The sequence below is a fragment of the Scyliorhinus torazame genome, chromosome 8 (genome assembly GCF_047496885.1).
Source record: "Scyliorhinus torazame isolate Kashiwa2021f chromosome 8, sScyTor2.1, whole genome shotgun sequence".
NCBI classification, from domain to species: Eukaryota; Metazoa; Chordata; class Chondrichthyes; order Carcharhiniformes; family Scyliorhinidae; genus Scyliorhinus; species Scyliorhinus torazame.
This window is the reverse complement of record NC_092714.1, coordinates 46,975,782-46,994,567: the sequence shown is the minus strand read 5'-3', so window position 1 is coordinate 46,994,567 and position 18,786 is coordinate 46,975,782. Positions and strand designations below refer to the sequence as shown.

Sequence of the window (18,786 nt, the reverse complement as noted above, 5' to 3'; positions counted from 1 at the left end):
TAGGTCATCGTATGAATTTCAAATTGGAGTTTTAGATTAAGATGTGTATGTTTTTTTGAAACTTTACTGCTTTTTTTAAAAAAAAATTTTATTGAAGGCATTTTCAAATATATGCATAATAGAATCCCAAAAGCTAACTCTGGCAACAGGAAACGCCTCCACTGCCCACTTCCTGATGGTTGCAATGTTTGCTGCTAACGCCCTCCCCTGCGAAGCCTTCCCCTCCCTCACAAACCTCAAAATCATCCCATTAACGTTCCTAAAAAAGGAAAGAAACTTGGAGATTCTGGAACACAAAAAAACTTCAGCAAAACAGTCATCTCTCATGTCGACCCAAGCAGCCAATGACAATGGCAGCACATCCCACCTCTTGGTGCAGCTGTTTGAGAATAAAAGCAGACTAAGTTCAACTGTATCCCAAGATGATAATCTCACCCCTACCAACTGGAGCAGCAGGTACCCCCCTGCCAACAGCTCAATCGCCAGGGCAAAGCGCAATGGGTGAGCGGGCGCCCCTGCCTTGTCCCCTGATGCAAGTACTCCGAGCTGACATATCTTTGTCCGAACACACTCGTGAGGCACCTTACACAGCAACTCGGATACCACCATACCCATGTTGTGTCTCATCATCCCAATCTTCCTTGCCGCCTGGTTCCTCGGTTGGTGCGCCAGCATCCTTCTGGCTTCTCACCGTACTCTTATCCCTCTGGCTCTACACAATTGCCCCACTGCCTTTCTCATGGACACCAGCCCAAACCCCATCTGAAGCCGCTGCCTCTCCTTTGGTAGCACCTCCTCAGGTGCCGATGAGCACCTCCGGTCCATCCTCATAATGGCCTCAACTTCTTGGTGCACTCCACCCTCTTCCTATGTGCCCAAATCAATATAGGTTTCTCGTTTCCCCCCCCCCCCCCCCCTTCAGTGCTCCCCACTACGCGGAGACAGAAACCTCTCCCGTCTTATTCTGCTCCACATAGTTCTGGGTGGCCACCTTTCGCAAACCCTCTTGTCTGCCAATAACCTCACATCCTATCTCTACAGCAGCTGCTGGCCATTCCCCTTCGCTATCCGCAAGTCCACCCAATCGCCGAATACACTGATCCAGCCAACAGAGCCTTATCTAATACAAAGGGAGTACACCTGGTGCATGTGCGAAAAATAGAAAAATTCCTTTGCCCTCAGCCTATCAAACTGCCACAGGGCAGCCCCCCCCCCCCCCCCCATGCGTTCCATAAACCCAAACATTCCTTTGCCATGGCTGAAATCCATCCCCCCCCCCCCCCCCCCCCCCCAGACCAATCCTCCTACCCTGCACATAACACCTGCCCCACCCAGCCCTTCCTCAGCCTCGCCTGGTTCTCCAATATCAGGTGCGTCTCCTGAAGAATCGCAATGTTGTCTTCAAACCCCTTAAATGTGCAAAAACGCAAGACCATTTAACCAGGCCATTCAAATCTTGAACATTCCACTTAATCCACCTGCAATTCCCCAAGAACAGCAAAATACACCCACTCTGCACCCAAACACTAAGTACAAAATCTGCCTGGTGTGCTCACCATATTCCCCCATATTGGCACCTCCAAAGTTCAATGTCCTCCACGCCTCCAAGTCCACGGTCTCTCATAAATCCACTCACCTCCTCTGGCATATCAAAATAGGATTCTCGATTCTGGTGCATGGCCCACAGATGAGCGGGATAAACCCCTCAAACTTCACTTCTTCCTTGTCGAGGGCTGTTTTAATCCGATTAAACCCAGCCCGCCTCTTAGCCAACTCCGCACCCAAGTCCTGATAGATCTGCAGCACGTTTCCTTCTCAGGTGCAATGTTGCATATCCTTTGCCCACCTCAATCTTTCTATTGAGAAAACAATGCAACTGCGCCACCATCCACCTTGGCTGCTCCCCCATCTTCGGCCTGCCTCCTGGAGCGATTCTCCAAGTCCTCCACCTTCTTCCTCAGCCGCTTAAGGACCTCTGCCATGAGTACCATCTCTGACTCCCAACGAGGCCAACAGTCCTGTTCCACCACCGTTGACTCCACCTTCTGGAGCACTGAACTCTGCACCTCCAGCCTCCACTCGCTCAATAGCCGCCCTTAGCCAGGTCCTCTGAATTTTCTTGCCTCTGCTGCTGGAACTTGGCATTCAAGAAGTCCACCAGTCGCTCAGCAGACCACAGGGTGGGCAAGGATGCCCTCCTCCATCTTTCTTTCTGTTGCAGTTCGAAAAACCTCTCAGCCGGGTTGTTGTCTCTTACCCGTTACACTCGTCGTCTGATAAGCCATCAATCAGCCCCACTGGGAGAGCACTTCTATCTCTCATGCACCACACACCAGCAAACACCTCCGAAATCAGGTGAAAAATGACCAAACAATTCCGTCTCGAGCGGGAGCCACCAAATGTGCGACCACTCCATGGCTGCCACCGGAAATCAAAACATTGCTTTTTATTTAATTCCATTTGAATTGGACTAAAAATATTGATAGATCATAGTAAGCAGGTAGTAATTTGGTGCAATAGCAGTATTAGTAATCTAATAATGGCAATTGCACTTTAATCTTGACCACAGACTGTGTTTTAATGTTCAGTTTCTGCTATAAAACTCAAACATATTTAGAACGAGAGACTGAATTTTGACCAGATTTGGGCATGCTTGTATGTATTTAAAAAAAGAAAAAACTATTTCTATAATGGATTTCATAAATGTATAGACTTGTCCTGTACTGTGTTGTGCAACTTGTAATATTGAAATAGCAATGCCTCAAGTGTAGCAGCAATTTCATGTAGATCTTTGTAAGTGAGTTATTTGGTTGTTTAGAGATTTTTCGAATAAAATGACATTGGATTAAGAAAATATTTTATAGGCATGCATGTAACATTTAAAGAATTTGTATGATTTGCCAAATGTTGCAATGGCTACCACATGCAAACTGCATGAAGGATTAGAAGATTTGAAAATAGTGAATGTAACTCCTTTGGTCAAAAAGGGAAGGAGGCAGGAAGCTGTGGGCAGGATTCACTGGCTTTTCACACCGGTGGAAAATTCCGGTCTCTGTCGGCACACGGGTTTCCCAGTGTCAAACGGGTGATGTCAACTGGAAATCAGTGTTTACAAGGGTGGGATTGGGAGATCTCGCTGGCGGGCCACCACCACCACCAGAAAACACGCAGCAGATTGGTCGGTAAATCCTGCCCTATAGGTCAGTTAGCTTAGCATCTGTCATAGGGAAAATGTTAGAAGTTATTAAAGGCACCTGGAAAAATTCTGTAATCCGGCAGATTACAGATCATGGCTTTTTGAAAGGAAAATCATGTTTGGTCAATTAATCTGGGTTCTTTGAAGGAGTAACATATGCTATGGATAAAGAGAAACCGGTGGATGTAATTGGATTTCCAAAAGGCATTTAAGGTGCCACATCAAAGGTTATTGCGATTAAATAAAAGTGTGTATAGGGGATAACATTGGCATGGAAAGACTGGTTAGCTAAGAAATAATAGGCATAAATGGATCTTTAACTGGTTGGTAAAATGTAACAAGGAGCAGGGCCTCAAGCTTTTTACAATTAGTATAAATGACTGGATGAAGAGACAAGGTATGGTTGCTAAATTTACTGATGATACAAAGATGGGTAGAATAGTAAGATGTGACTGACATGCTACCAAAGGATACAGATAAAGCCGTGGAAAAGTGTCTTGTCAGGAAGAATAATAAAGCATATTATCCAAATGGTGAAAGCTTTGGGCTTCAGAGGGATCTGATTATCCTAGTGCAGGAATCAGAAAAAGCTAGTATGCAGGTATAGCAGATAATAGAATGCTATCATTTAATGCAAAGTCCTCATCTGGAGTAAAATGTAAATGCCACAGTCCCAGAGGACCATTGGCTGCTCTCCCCTTTGAGAGCTGACTGGTGGTGATAAGCCTTCATGAATAACCTCAGCCAGTACAGGCTTTGAACCTGAGCTCTTGGCTTCACTCTGCATCACAAACCAGCCACCTGGAAGGATATAAATGTACTGGAAGCAGTTCAGAGGATGTTTACTAGACTATACAGGAATTAGGAGCAGAAGTAGGCAAACAGATCATGGTTGATCTCTTCCTGGTCTCAAATCCACTTCCCTATCTGTTGCCCATTATCCTTTTTAAAAATATATATATTTTATTAAAGTTTTTCGATCAAAAAGAATTTTCCATTTTTACAACTTTTGTAACAAAATGTACATTGACCGTTATTGAAACAATATATTAACAAGTGCAGAAAAAGAAATAGTAACATTGAAAAAATAAATATAATTATAAACAACTAGCATGCAAAAGAACAAAAAAAACAAGGACCCACATGTACCTTCCCCCCTCGGTTGCTGCTGCTGTCTTTCCTGTTTTCCCTTATCGCTCTGCGAGATAGTCAAGGAACGGTTGCCACCGCCTGGTGAACCTCTTAGTGCGTACTTTATTCGCTCCAATTTTATAAACCCTGCCATGTCGTTTATCCAGGCCTCCACGCCCGGGGGTTTAGCTTCTTTCCACATAAGTAGAATCCTTCGCCAGGCTACTAGGGACGCAAAGGCCAAAACATCGGCCTCTCTCACCTCCTGCACTCCCGGCTCTTCTGCAACCCCAAATACAGCCAACCCCCAGCTTGGTTCGACCTGGACCCCCACCACCTTTGAGATCACTCTTGCCACACCCACCCAGAACCCATGCAATACCGGACATGACCAAAACATGTGGGTGTGGTTCGCCGGGCTTCCCGCGCACCTCCTGCACCTATCCACTCCACAAAATCTACTCAGCCTTGCTCCCGTCATATGCGCCCTGTGTAGAACCTTGAATTGGGTCAGGCTGAGCCTGGCACATGAGGACGAGGAATTTACCCTACTTAGGGCATCTGCCCACAGCCCCTCCTCAATCTCTTCCCCCAGCTCCTCCCATTTACCCTTTAGCTCCTCTACCATCGTCTCCCCCTCGTCTCTCATTTCCCTGTATATATCGGACACTTTACCATCACCGACCCATGCCCCCGAGATCACTCTGTCCTGGATCCCCTGCGCCGGGAGCTGCGGAAATTCCCTCACCTGTTGCCTTGCAAATGCCCTCACTTGCATATATCGGAAGGCATTCCCTGGTGGCAACTCGTATTTTTCTACCAGTGCTCCCAGTCTCGCGAACGTCCCGTCCAAGAACAAGTCCTTCAATTTCACAATTCCTGCTCGTTGCCAAGATTGGAATCCCCCATCTATCCTTCCCGGGACGAACCTGTGGTTGTTCCTTATCGGGGACAACACCGAGGCACCCGTCACCCCCCCTATGTCGTCCCCACTGCCCCCAAATCTTCAAAGTCGCCACCACCACTGGGTTTGTGGTGTATTTTTTCGGGAAAAACGGTAACGGCGCCGTCGCCAGTGCTTTTCCCATTATCCTTTTAACCTGTTTTTAATCAAAAATATATCTATTTCTTGAAACCATTTAATGACTCTGATTCCACCACACTATTGGGCAGCGAGTTCCACAAATTCACCCTCTGCGAGAAGTCGTTGCTCCTCTCAGTTCTAAATCTACCGATTCTCAACCTATATCTTTTTTTAAAAATATATTTATTAAAGTTTTTTAACACAATTTTTCTCCCTTACAAACAATAACCCCCCCCCCCATAACAAAAAAAAACCGAGAAACCGCGCAGAGCAAGATATATACATGGCAAAATGATATATTTACACAGCTTTGTACACTGGCCCTCACCCGTACGTGCCAGTTTCCCCAACCCTTCATGGTATCTCTTGTTCATCCACCCTCCCAGGCAGTCTCCCCTCTTCCCCCCCCCTCCCAGGACGTCCACCCCCCCCCCCCCCCCCCCCCCCCCCAAGGTTGCTGCTGCTGCTGACCGACCTTCCTCTAACACTCGGCGAGATAGTCTAGGAACGGTTGTCACCGCCTGTAAAACCCCTGTGCAGACCCTCTCAAGGCGAACTTAATCCTCCAACTTTATGAACCCAGCCATATCATTTATCCAGGCCTCCAGGTTGAGGGGCTTCGCCTCCTTCCACATTAGCAAGATCCTTCGCCGGGCTACTAGGGATGCAAAGGCCAGAATGCCAGCCTCTTTCGCCTCCTGCACTCCCGGTTCGTCTACTACTCCAAATATTGCTAGCCCCCAGCTTGGCTTGACCCGGACTTTCACCACCTGAGATATTGCTCCCGCCACTCCTCTCCAGAACCCTTCCAGTGCCGGGCATGACCAAAACATATGGACATGGTTCGCCGGGCTCCCTGAGCACCTTCCACATCTGTCCTCTACCCCAAAGAACCTACTCAACCTCGCCCCCGTCAAGTGCGCTCTGTGGACCACCTTAAATTGTATCAGGCTGAGCCTGGCACACGAGGAGGAGGAATTAACCCTACCTAGGGCATCAGCCCACAGACCTTCCTCGATCTCCTCCCCCAGCTCCTCCTCCCATTTACCTTCAACTCTTCTACCAGCGCTTCCCCCTCTTCTTTCAACTCCTGGTGTATTTCTGACACCTTGCCCTCCCCGACCCATACACCCGAGATCACCCTATCTTGAACTTCTTGTGCCGGGAGCAACGGGAATTCCCTCACCTGTCGCCTCACAAAAGCCCTCACCTGCATATATCTCAACCTATATCTGTGACTGCTCATTCTAGATTTCCCCACAAGAGGGAACATTTAGTCGACATTTACTTTCAATCCCATTTAGCACTTTATACTTCTCGATCAGATCACCCCTCATCTTTCTAAACTCCAATGAATATAAGCCCAAACTATTTAATCTCTCCTCGTACGTCCACCCTTTTGTTCCCGGAATCAATCTGGTGAAGCTCCGAACTGCCTCCATGCTGCCAAATCCTTCTTCAAATAAGGAGACCAAAACTGGACACGATACTCCAGATGTGGTCTCACCAACACCCTATACAATTGCAACAACACTTCTCTACTTTTATACTCCAGTCCTTTTGCAATAAACACTAACATTCCATTTGCCTTTTTTAATTGCGTGCTGTACCTGCATACCGACTTTCTGTGATTCATGAACAAGGACACCCAGATCTCTGCCCAGATGCATCTTGAATCTGCTTTCCATTTAGATAATTTGTCTTTCTAATTTTTCTGCCAAAATGGATAACCTCATACTTATCCACATTAAACTCCATCTGCCAAATTGTGGCCCAATCTCCTAGCCTATCGATATCCATCTGTAAAATCTTTATCTCCTCTTCACTGCCTGCTTTACCACATACGTCAGTATCATCTGCAAATTTTGCTATATTACACTCTGTCCTTGCTTGCAGATCATTTATATAAGTTGTAAACAGTTGAGGTCCGAGGACTGAACCCTGCGGCACCCCAGTACCGCCAGCCAGAGTAGGGCCCATTTATCCCGACCCTCTGCTTTCTGTCAGCCAATCCTCAATCCATTCTTGTACTCTATTCCCAATACCCTGCGATCCCACTTTCTGGATCAGTCTTCTGTGCGACACCTTATCAAACGCCTTCTGGAAGTCTACATATACCACATCCAAAGGTTCCCTGTTATCCACCTTGCTGGTTACGTCCCCCAAGAACTCTAGCAAGTTTGTCAAGCATGAGCTACCCCTCATAAAACCATGGTGGATTGAGCTGTCTTTCCAAATCTTCAGTCATCTTAATGGTTTACTCCAGCATCCCTATCACTGAAGTCAAGCTAACCAGTCTATAGTTTCCTACTTTGCCTCTCCCTTTTTGAATAGGGGCGTCACAATAGCTTGTTTCCAATCCACCAGGACCCTTCCAGAATCCAGGGAATTCTGAACTATCATTTTGTTTTTCTTTAAGACAAATTTTAAAGTACCCAATTATTCTTTTCCAATTAAGGGGTAATTTAGCATAGCCAATCCACCTAACCTGCACATCTTTTGGTTGTGAGGGTGAAACCCACGCAGTCACGTGGAGAATGTGCAAACGCCACACGGGCAGTGACTCAGGGCCGGGATTTGAACTCAGGTCCTCAGTGCCGTAGGCTGCAGTGCTAACCACTGTGCCACGTGCCGCCCTGAATTCTGAACTATCATAACCAATGCTTGTTTGAAACATACAAGATCCTGAGGGGTCTAGACAGGGTTGATGTGAAGAGGATGTTTCCTGTTTTGGGACAATCTAGTACTAGGGGTCACTTTAAAATTAAGAGGTTGCTCATTTAGTACAGACGAGAAATTTTGAGGGTTGATTCTTTGGCACTTTCTTCCCCAAAAGTCAGTGGAAGCAGAATATTTCAATATTTTTAAGGCAAAGGTAGGTAGGTTCTTGATGAGCAAAGAGCAACCGGATGGGCAGAAATGTGGAGTTGAGGTTGCAATCAGATTAGCCATGAACTTATTGAATGGTAGAGCAGGTTCGAAGAGCTGAGTGGCCTATTCCTAATTTGTATGTTCGCTGTAATGACAATGGACTATAGCACTTTTCGCATTCAGAATTTATTTTTCACGAAGCATTTATAATCTTATTAAGGGAAAGTACAACTGCTTACTTCATATTGATAGCACAATATATTGGCCATTGCCATCGATAACCTTATTATGAATGACTGATTGTATTTACATGCTGGCACTGACTGAACTTGGTGCTCTCTGGACGCTTCCTATTAAACTGCTGGCCACCCAGTTTCTCGTCCTGTCACCTAAATATGAGCTGATAAAGTCCTTGAATGTGTTTTTGCCCCCAAAACCTTTCATCCCATTGCTTATCAAGAATCTGCCTAGCTCTGCCTTAAAAATATTCAAAGATTCTTCCATGAAAAGTGTCATTAGAAGCAGAGTCCAAAAGATTGAGAACCCTCAAAAATTTCTCCTAATCTCTGTTCTAAATGGTCAACCCAGCTTTTGCAGAACTTCATGGTTGAAAATTCCTATAATCAGATGTCTACGCCGCCATTGTATCAAAACAACAGAATCATAAATGACTTCTTGGTGACAAAAGAAAGACTGTTCCTCCTTGACCTATCTGTAGCCTTTGACATGATTTAACTACAGCATTCTGCTTAAACACTTCCACCATCATCGAGCTGGGTGTAACTGTACTCACCTGGTTGCATTTTTGTCTATCCAGTCACAGCTAGAGAATCACTGGGGTAAGCTCTCTTTCCACAGCTGTACTATTACTTTTCAGCCAAGGATCTATCCTCGCACCCCCCCCCCCTGCCCCCCCCCCCTCGCCCCCCCCCCCCCTCGCCACCCCCTCCCCCCACTACCTCCATTTGTCATGAAAATGCTGCCACACTACGATATCATCTGGAAACACTGCATCGGCTTCCACGTTTGTGCTGACGATATTGAGCCCTACCTCGCCTTCACAGTCTCTAAATTGACAGACTGCTTAACTGACGTAAAAGCAAATTACTGCAGATGCTGGAAACTGAAACAAACAAAATGCTGGAAAACCTCAGCAGATCTGACAGCATCTGTGGAGAGAACAGAGCTAGCGTTTCAAGTCTGGGTGACTCTTCATCCCTAGCTCTGACAAAAATTCATCCGACTCAAAACGTTAGCTCTGTTCTTTCCACGGATGCTGTCAGACCTGTTGAGGTTTTCCAGCATTTTCCGTTTTTGCTTGACTGCCATCTAGTATTAGACGAGTATAAATTTACTCCAACTATTTAATAGGAAGTCAGAAAGCCAAGGCCATTGTCTTCAGACAATGTTACGCACGCTTTCTATTGACAACAACTTCATTTCACTCTTTGGAAATTGTCTGAGGGTAAATGGTTGGGTTTCTTGTTTCTCAGGTTGGAGAAAATCAAATTCGCCCTAAGGGGATCAGAGGATTGCTTCTGAGTACAGTGGAAGCTGTTCATGGCTATATTTGAGGAGGAGGGAGTAAATGGGAAAATGTCGCGGGGGAGGATGGCGTAAATGGGGAAAATGTATAAACTGAATACTCTGTTGGATGTTAAGGTTGTGTTACTATGTTGAATGTGTTTAGAATAAAATACCTTTAAAAAATAAATGGATAAAGCTTTCCTACCTGGCTTTATACATTTAAGACCAGCCCCAGGCGGTGTTCCCAAAAAGTTATTGATCCTGGCGAGAGACCTTGATTTTGTCACCTGCAGGCTGGGACTCCCCCGTAAGTATCACAAACCTAGGTGAGAAGGGATGACTGGCTCAGTGTCTTTATTAAACCCACCCTCTGCTGGTAGCAGCAAGGTTTTAAAAAACACATTTAGAGTATCCAATTTTTTTTTTCCAATTAAGGGGCAATTTAGCGCAGCCAATTCACCAATCTGCACATCTTTGTGGGTGAGACCCCCACAGTCTTGGGGAGAATGTGTAAACTCCACACGGACAATGACCCAGAGCGGGGATCAAACCCAGGTCCTCAGCGCCAAATGGTGTTTGATACTATTTTAGGTTAAACCAGTTAAATTAAATTCAAAAAACTAAGGAACAAATCAAGAGAGCAGCCCAGGAAAGGGACACTGCATCAAACAAAAATAAATTGCAACGGAAACACCAAAATGTGATTGGCAGGGTCGATAAATCACCCTAGTCCCTGCGGTACCCACTGGGCATGGATGGCCTCGATGGTGCCAGCAGACACTGTGGGCTCCCTCTCCAGTGATACCTGGCCACGAATATAACCGCTGTAAAGAAGCAGTCGGCTGGAGGTCAAATGGTGTTTAATAAAGAACAAGTAATAAAATGTTATCAAAATTGAAGCTCAGGTGATTAAATGGGTAGTGGCTGCATGATTCCAAAATTGGCAAAGGGACAGAAAGCGGATTGGTGGTGAATGGTTGCTTTTTAGCCTTCAGAGAAGTGTACTTTATAGTGTTGACTCTAAGTGTTGATTTTGGGTCCACTGATCTTTTTAATATATATCAATGACTTGGACTTAAATATTTGGGGCATATTTTCAAGATTTGCATGACACAACTATAACATGTAATCAGTGAGTTGGATATGAACATACTTAAGCAGGGCACACCACAAAATGGCCAGATGCATGCCATATGATATTTAACACAAAGAAATGTATAGATTCATTTTGTTAGGAACAATGAGGGAGAGTCAAGATAAACTAAATGGTACAATTTTGAAAGGGTGTGGGAACCTTTAAAAAAATTTGTTCATGGCACATGGGTGTCACAGGCTGGGCCACATTTATTGCCCTTCCCTCACTGCCCTTGAGGGGGCAGTTAAGAGTCAAACTTGTTGCTGTCACAGGCCAGACCAGGTAAGGACGGCAGATTTCCTTCACATTAGTGAACTAGACTTTTTTTACAACAATGGCTTCATGGTCATCATTAGACTTTTAAAATTGCAGATTTTTATTGGATTCAAATTTCACCCTTTGCAGTGGCCAAATTTGAAACCGAGCCCCCAGAGCATAACTCTGGGTCTCTGGTTTACCAGTCCAGTGCCAATAAGACTCTGCCGCGGCGGCCTCCTGCTCTTGGGATGCACTTCCATCAAATTAATGAAGTGACAAGCCGAAAAGAGTTAAATAAGTATACAAGATCCTTGTTAGTCTATAACTTTCCAAATATTGACTGGAAATGCTATAGTTCGAGTACTTTAGATGGGTCTGTTTTTGTCCAATGTGTGCAGGAGGGTTTCCTGACATAGTATGTAGATAGGCCAATGTGAGGCGAGGCCATATTGGATTTGGTACTGGGTAATGAACCAGGACAGGTGTTAGATTTGGAGGTAGGTGAGCACTTTGGTGATAGTGACCACAATTCGATTAAGTTTACTTTAGTGATGGAAAGGGATAGGTATATACCGCAGGGCAAGAATTATCTCTGGGGGAAAGGTAATTATTATGCGATGAGGCAAGACTTAGGATGCATCGGATGGAGAGGAAAACTGCAGGGGATGGGCTCAATGGAAATGTGGAGCTTGTTCAAGGAACAGCTACTGCGTGTCCTTGATAAGTATGCACCTGTCAGGCAGGGAGGAAGTGGTCGAGCAAGGGAACCGTGGTTTACTAAAGCAGTCGAAACACTTGTCAAGAGGAAGAAGGAGGCTTATGTAAAGATGAGACATGAAAGTTCAGTTAGGGTGCTCGAGAGTTACAAGTTAGCTGGGAAGGACCTAAAGAGAGAGCTAAGAAGAGCCAGGAGGGGACATTGGATTGGATTTGTTTATTGTCACGTGTACCGAGGTACAGTGAAAAGTATTTTTCTGCAAGCAGCTCAACAGATCATTAAGTACATGAGAAGAAAAGGGAATAAAAGAAAATACATAATAGGGCAACACAACATATACAATGTAACTACAAAAGCACTGGCATCGGATGAAGCATACAGGGTGTAGTGTTAATGAAATCAGTCCATAAGAGGGTCATTTAGGAGTCTGGTGACAGTGGAGAAGAAGCTGTTTTTGAGTCTGTTCGTGCGTGTTCTCAGACTTCTGTATCTCCTGCCCGATGGAAGAAGTTGGAAGAGTGAGTAAGCCGGGTAGGAGGGATCTTTGATTATACTGCCCGCTTTCCCCAGGCAGCGGGAGGTGTAGATGGAGTCAATGGATGGGAGGCAGGTTCGTGTGATGGACTGGGCGGTGTTCACGACTCTCTGAAGTTTCTTGCGGTCCTGGGCCGAGCAGTTGCCATACCAGGCTGTGATGCAGCCTGATAGGATGCTTTCTATGGTGCATCTGTAAAGGTTGGTAAGAGTTAATGTGGACATGCCGAATTTCCTTAGTTTCCTGAGGAAGAATAGGCGCTGTTGTGCTTTCTTGGTGGTAGCGTCGATGTGGGTGGACCAGGACAGATTTTTGGAGATGTGCACCCCTAGAAATTTGAAACTGCTAACCATCTCCACCTCGGCCCCGTTAATGCTGACAGGGGTGTGTACAGTACTTTACTTCCTGAAGTCAATTACCAGCTCTTTAGTTTTGCTGGCATTGAGGGAGAGATTGTTGTCGCTTCACCACTCCACTAGGTTCTCTAGCTCCCTCCTGTATTCAGACTCATCGTTATTCGAGATCCGGCCCACTATGGTCGTATCGTCAGCAAACTTGTAGATGGAGTTGGAACCAAGTTTTGCCACGCAGTCGTGTGTGTACAAGGAGTAGAGTAGGGGGCTAAGTATGCAGCCTTGCGGGGTGCCGGTGTTGAGGACTATTGTGGAGGTGTTGTTGTTCATTCTTACTGATTGTGGTCTGTTTTTCAGAAAATTGAGGATCCAGTTGCAGAGTGGGGAGCCAAGTCCTAGGTTTTGGAGCTTTGATATGAGCTTGGCTGGGATTATGGTGTTGAAGGCGGAGCTGTAGTCAATAAATAGGAGTCTAATGTAGGAGTCCTTGTTTTCGAGATGCTCTAGGGATGAGTGTAGGGCCAGGGAAATGGTGTCTGATGTGGACCGGTTGCAGCGGTATGCGAATTGCAGTGGATCAAGGCGTTCTGGGAGTATGGAGGTGATGCGCTCCATGATCAACCTCTCGAAGCACTTCAGTACGACTGAGGTCAGGGCCACTGGTCGGTAGTCATTGAGGCACGTTGCCTGGTTCTTCTTTGGTACCGGTATGATGGTGGTCTTCTTGAAGCAGGTGGGGACCTCGGAGTGGAGTAGGGACAGGTTAAAGATGTCCGTGAATACCTCTGCCAGCTGGTCCGCGCAGGCTCTGAGTGCACGACCAGGGATCCCGTCTGGGCCCGTCGCCTTCCGAGGGTTCACTTTCAGGAAGGCCAATCTGACTTCGGAAGCTGTGATGGTGGGTATGGGTGAATTATGGGCTGCTGGGGCATTCGCCAGCGGATTGTTGGTTACCTGCTCGAACTGAGCATAGAATGCATTGAGTTCATCGGGGAGGGGTGCGCTGCTGCCAGAGATACTGTTCGGCTTCGCTTTGTAGCCTGTTATGTTGTTTAGTCCTTGCCACAACCGCCAAGAGTCTGTCTGTGACTCTAGCTTGGTTTGATATTCTCTCCTGGCATTCCGGATGGCTTTGCGGAGGTCGTACCTGGATTTCTTGTATAGGTCAGGGTCGTCTGCCTTGAACGCCTCAGAAGTCATGAGAACGCCATGAGAAGTCTTTGGCAGGTAGGATCAAGGATAACCCTAAAGCTTTCTATAGATATGTCAGGAATAAAAGAATGACTAGGGTAAGAGTAGGGCCAGTCAAGGACAGTAGTGGGAAGTTGTGCTTGGAGTCTGAGGAGATAGGAGAGGTGTTAAATGAATATTTTTCGTCAGTATTCACACAGGGAAAAGACAATGTTGTCGAGGAGAATACTGATATTCAGGCTACTAGACTAGAAGGGCTTGAGGTTCACAAGGAGGAGGTGTTAACAATTCTGGAAAGTGTGAAAATAGATAAGTCCCCTGGGCCTGATGGGATTTATCCTAGGATTCTCTGGAAGCTAGGGAGGAGATTGCTGAGCCTTTGGCTTTGATCTTTAAGTCATCTTTGTCTACAGGAATAGTGCCAGAAGACTGGAGGATAGCAAATGTTGTCCCCTTGTTCAAGAAGGGGAGTAGAGACAACCCCGGTAACTAGAGACCAGTGAGCCTTACTTCTGTTGTGGGCAAAATCTTGGAACGGTTTATAAGAGATAGGATGTATAATCATCTGGAAAGGAATAATTTGATTAGAGATAGTCAACACGGTTTTGTGAAGGGTAGGCCGTGCCTCACAAACCTATTGAGTTCTTTGAGAAGGTGACCAAACAGGTGGATGGGGGTAAAGCAGTTGATGTGGTGTATTTAGATTTCAGTAAAGCGTTTGATAAGGTTCCCCACGGTAGGCTACTGCAGAAAATATGGAGGTGTGGGATTCAGGGTGATTTAGCAGTTTTGATCAGCAATTGGCTTGCTGGAAGAAGACAAAGGGTGGTGGTTGATGGGAAATGTTCAGACTGGAGTCCAGTTACTAGTGGTGTACCACAAGGATCTGTTTTGGGGCCACTGCTGATTGTCATTTTTATAAATGACCTGGAGGAGGGCGTAGAAGGATGGGTGAGTAAATTTGCAAATGACACTAAAGTCGGTGGAGTTGTGGACAGTACGGAAGGATGTTACAAGTTACAGAGGGACATAGATAAGCTGCAGCGCTGGGCTGAGAGGTGGCAAATGGAGTTTAATGCAGAAAAGTGTGAGGTGATTCATTTTGGAAGGAAGAACAGGAAGACAGAGTACTGGGCTAATGGTAAGATTCTTGGCAGTGTGGATGAGCAGAGAGATCTCAGTGTCCATGTACATAGATCCCTGAAAGTTGCCACCCAGGTTGAGAGGGTTGTTAAGAAGGCGTACGGTGTGTTAGCTTTTATTGGCAGAGGGATTGAGTTTTGGAGCCACGAAGTCATGTTGCAGCTGTACAAAACTCTGGTGCGGCCGCATTTGGAGTATTGCGTGCAATTCTGGTCACCGCATTATAGGATGTGGAAGCATTGGAAAGGGTGCAGAGGAGATTTACCAGAATGTTGCCTGGTATGGAGGGAAGATCTTATGAGGAAAGGCTGAGGGACTTGACGCTGTTTTCGTTAGAGAAGGTTAAGAGGTGACTTAATTGAGGCATACATGATCAGAGGATTGGATAGGGTGGACAGTGAGAGCCTTTTTCCTCGGATGGTGATGTCTAGCACGAGGGGACATACCTTTAAATTGAGGGGAGATATAGGACAGATGTCAGAGGTAGGTTCTTTACTCAGAGAGTAGTAAGGGCGTGGAATGCCCTGCCTGCAGCAGTAGTGGACTCGCTAACACTAAGAGCATTCAAATGGTCATTGGATAGACATATGGACGATAAGGGAATAGTGGATATTGGCTTTAGAGTGGTTTCACAGGTCGGCGCAACATCGAGGGCCGAAGGGCCTGTACTGCGCTGTAACGTTCTATAAAAAATGTTCAATGATTAGTTATTATTTTTATGGTTACGAGAGTCAATATCAAGAGTAGGAACCCCAATTTCTCCCTGTAGTGAGGCTGACTAAAACATCTCTATTGCCATTAAGGGTCCACTGACGGTCCAAACGCAGCATTAAGTAGCTTGTGTGGCTCGTTACTTGCTGAATAAAATTCAGAAATACTGGAAATACAGAATAGACTTGTCAACAGCGACTGAAGGCTTGAAGAAAAAGAGCAGCGAGCCCTGAGAATGATGAAAGTTATCCGAGTCGTCCTGGCTAACAAGCTAACTGCGTGCCATTAAATCAGATCAACAGAAATAAACAACGGCGCTGGTCGCCAGCCAGCCCGACAACCGTCACTCTCGCACAATAATGGCAGCGGCTCAGTGCCGTAAATCAACACGGAGGGCTTTACGACGGTTGTCCCCTTCTGACGACACTCGGTGTGATGTGCTTTCCGGCAGCAGCTGCAGGATAGACGTGGAGGCAAAGAGCGGAATGGCGGCGGCGGTCGAGGAGGCGCAGCCGGTACCGGGTCCGGGCGGTAACAGCAGCTGGTGGGTATCGGCTTCTTCTCTCAGTCTTCCTCTGCGGCCTTGAGCTGGACGGGAAGGGGAAATCCAGCCCCTGAGCCTGTTTTCGAGTCCGGAGTGGAGGTGCCCCCGCCGGTTAGAAATGGCTCAACACGAAAGCCAGCCGGGGAGCTTTAAACTGGCGTCGACTTAGGGCGGCAGACTGTGTGTGAGAGAGACAAGCTCACTTTAGTCCCATTTTCTGTGACTCCAAATCACGAGTCATCCCCCCCGCGGAAATCCAATTCAGTGTGGCCCATCCAGCAATGTATTTTTTTTTTTTGTGAAGAAAAATGGTCTCGGCGTGAAGGGCTTTTGTGAATTGTTCGAGGAGTCGGACATGGTTTGTGTGTGTGTGCTGCAGTCGTGTAGTTTGTATCTCGGTACGAGGTGCCACTTTTCGCAGCAGCAAGATCTGTCAAGTTTAACAAGTTCCGTAAATTGGGGTGTGGGAGGGCACAATCTGTAAACAAAACACTTCGTTTTCATGAATTCAGCCACAAGGAAGAAGAGGTGACAGTTTGGTTGGTTGGGGGGTTGGAGGGGGGGGGGGCAATAGTGCTTACGAGACTGAGAGGAAGGATTGTCTTTACAGCTGCTGACCCCGGCAGGGCGACCTCTGTAGGAATTTGCTCTGGATTGGCACCTTTTGCTATTTCCTCCCGCATCCTATAATTAATTTCGGGGAAAGAACTTAGCTGCATGAGCTACTTCAGAAATGATTTTGAAGGCACATTTTTGTATTAAAATGTGTTTCTGACAAGACTCAATTAATGTCCATCTCTAATTGTTTTTTGTTTATTGAGTCAGGTTGCCAGTAATTATAACTCTGTAAAAATGTAATTGTTTTGCACAATTACTAAAAAATCTACAGTAATTGTCTAAGGTGCCATAATGACCGATTCATTGGAGTGTAGTTATGTTGGTATAAATGTAGAGTTGGCAGTAGTGAGCTGTACTGCAAGCTCCAAATTGATATCTCTGCAAATAAAGCAGAGTGCTCCATCTAATCTATGTTTATGGTTCGCCAGTGTTCAAAGATCAGTTATATTTTAATGTGAGATAAGTCACCCGATCTCTATAAGGATCTTATTGTTTATACTTTGGTTTGCCACTGCTGATATTGAGTGGGCTCACTTGATTCCTTGAGTGTTGGGCGAGGAAGAGATCAGATGTCACTGTGATGCCCATGTAACTGAACAACCCGTGAAGACTATTTGGGATCACTCTCAAAGAGGGGTAAATTGGCAAGGGCAGGACTTTGAAACCAAAAAAAATAATTTATTTAAGGTAGGGGCGGAGAGAATTGGTGGCAGCAGCATAAATTGTAGTTCAAGTTAGGTTGGTGGTAGGCTGCTTTCAGTTCTTGCAGTTACACTGCAGTTGTTCCAGAAGTGGGAAGCATTGTAAGACTACATCCTAGAGGTTGTTTCAACACTTGCCTAAAATTTAATTTGGCCAGCTTGTCACCAGTGTTATACTATATTTTACTTCAGTCTGAAGCTGCTTTGTAATGAGTGTGTGGTTAGATTTGTGAGATCACAATAGCAGCTGTGACTCATTGATGTACAGATAAATATCACTGGAGTGTCCTTATAAAAATAAATCTTGTGTTTCTATCTATATATATATATAATTTTTAAAAACTTGCATTTCCATAGCTCTTTCATGACCACAAAACATCTTAAAACCAATGAAGGACTTTAGAAGTATAGTCACTGTTGTAATGTTGAAGACACAGCACTCAGTTTATATATAGAAAGCTCCTACAAACAGCTATGTGATAATGATAAGTTAAGTTTCTTGTTAATTGTGTGATAAATATTGGTACAGCACTAGCGATAACTCCCATGCTCTTCTACAAAATGGTGCCATGGGATCTTTTACTTCCACCTGAGTGGGTAGACTGTCTCAGTTTTACATTTCAGCCAAAAGATGGCACCCGTATCAGCTTTGAATTTTGAGAAAGTATTTTATATATTTGAATTCTTCATGAAACAATGAATTGCTTAGATGCAGAAGGACTATTAGAACATACAGTGCAGAAGGAGGCCATTCGGCCCATCGAGTCTGCACCCAATCACTTAAGCCCTCACTTCCAACCTATCCCCGTAACCCAATAACCCCTCCTAACCTTTTTGGACACTTAGGGCAATTTAGCATGGCCAATCCACCTAACCTGCTCGTCTTTGAACTGTGGGAGGAAACCGGAGCACGTGGAGGAAACCCACGCAGACACTGGGAGAACTGCACAGACAGTGACCCAGCGGGGAATCAAACCTGAGACCCTGGCGCTGTGAAGCCACAGTGCTAACCACTGTGCTGCCATGCAGCCCACTATTGTTTAGATAAACGTGGTAACCAAGTAACATCT

At 45.7% G+C, this 18,786-nt stretch overlaps 1 protein-coding gene across 2 annotated transcripts in view; it reads left to right on the top strand.

The window, feature by feature from the left end:
- The first annotated feature begins 16,197 nt into the window (after positions 1 to 16,197).
- Positions 16,198 to 18,786, top strand: part of tbc1d23 (TBC1 domain family, member 23) — a 122,401-nt gene continuing 119,812 nt past the window's right edge. For both annotated transcript variants that reach the window (XM_072513496.1, XM_072513495.1), the window contains exon 1: positions 16,198 to 16,397. In XM_072513496.1, the coding sequence (XP_072369597.1) occupies positions 16,213 to 16,397 (185 nt within the window). In that variant the 5' untranslated portion in view covers positions 16,198 to 16,212. The remainder of the gene's footprint in view (positions 16,398 to 18,786) is intronic.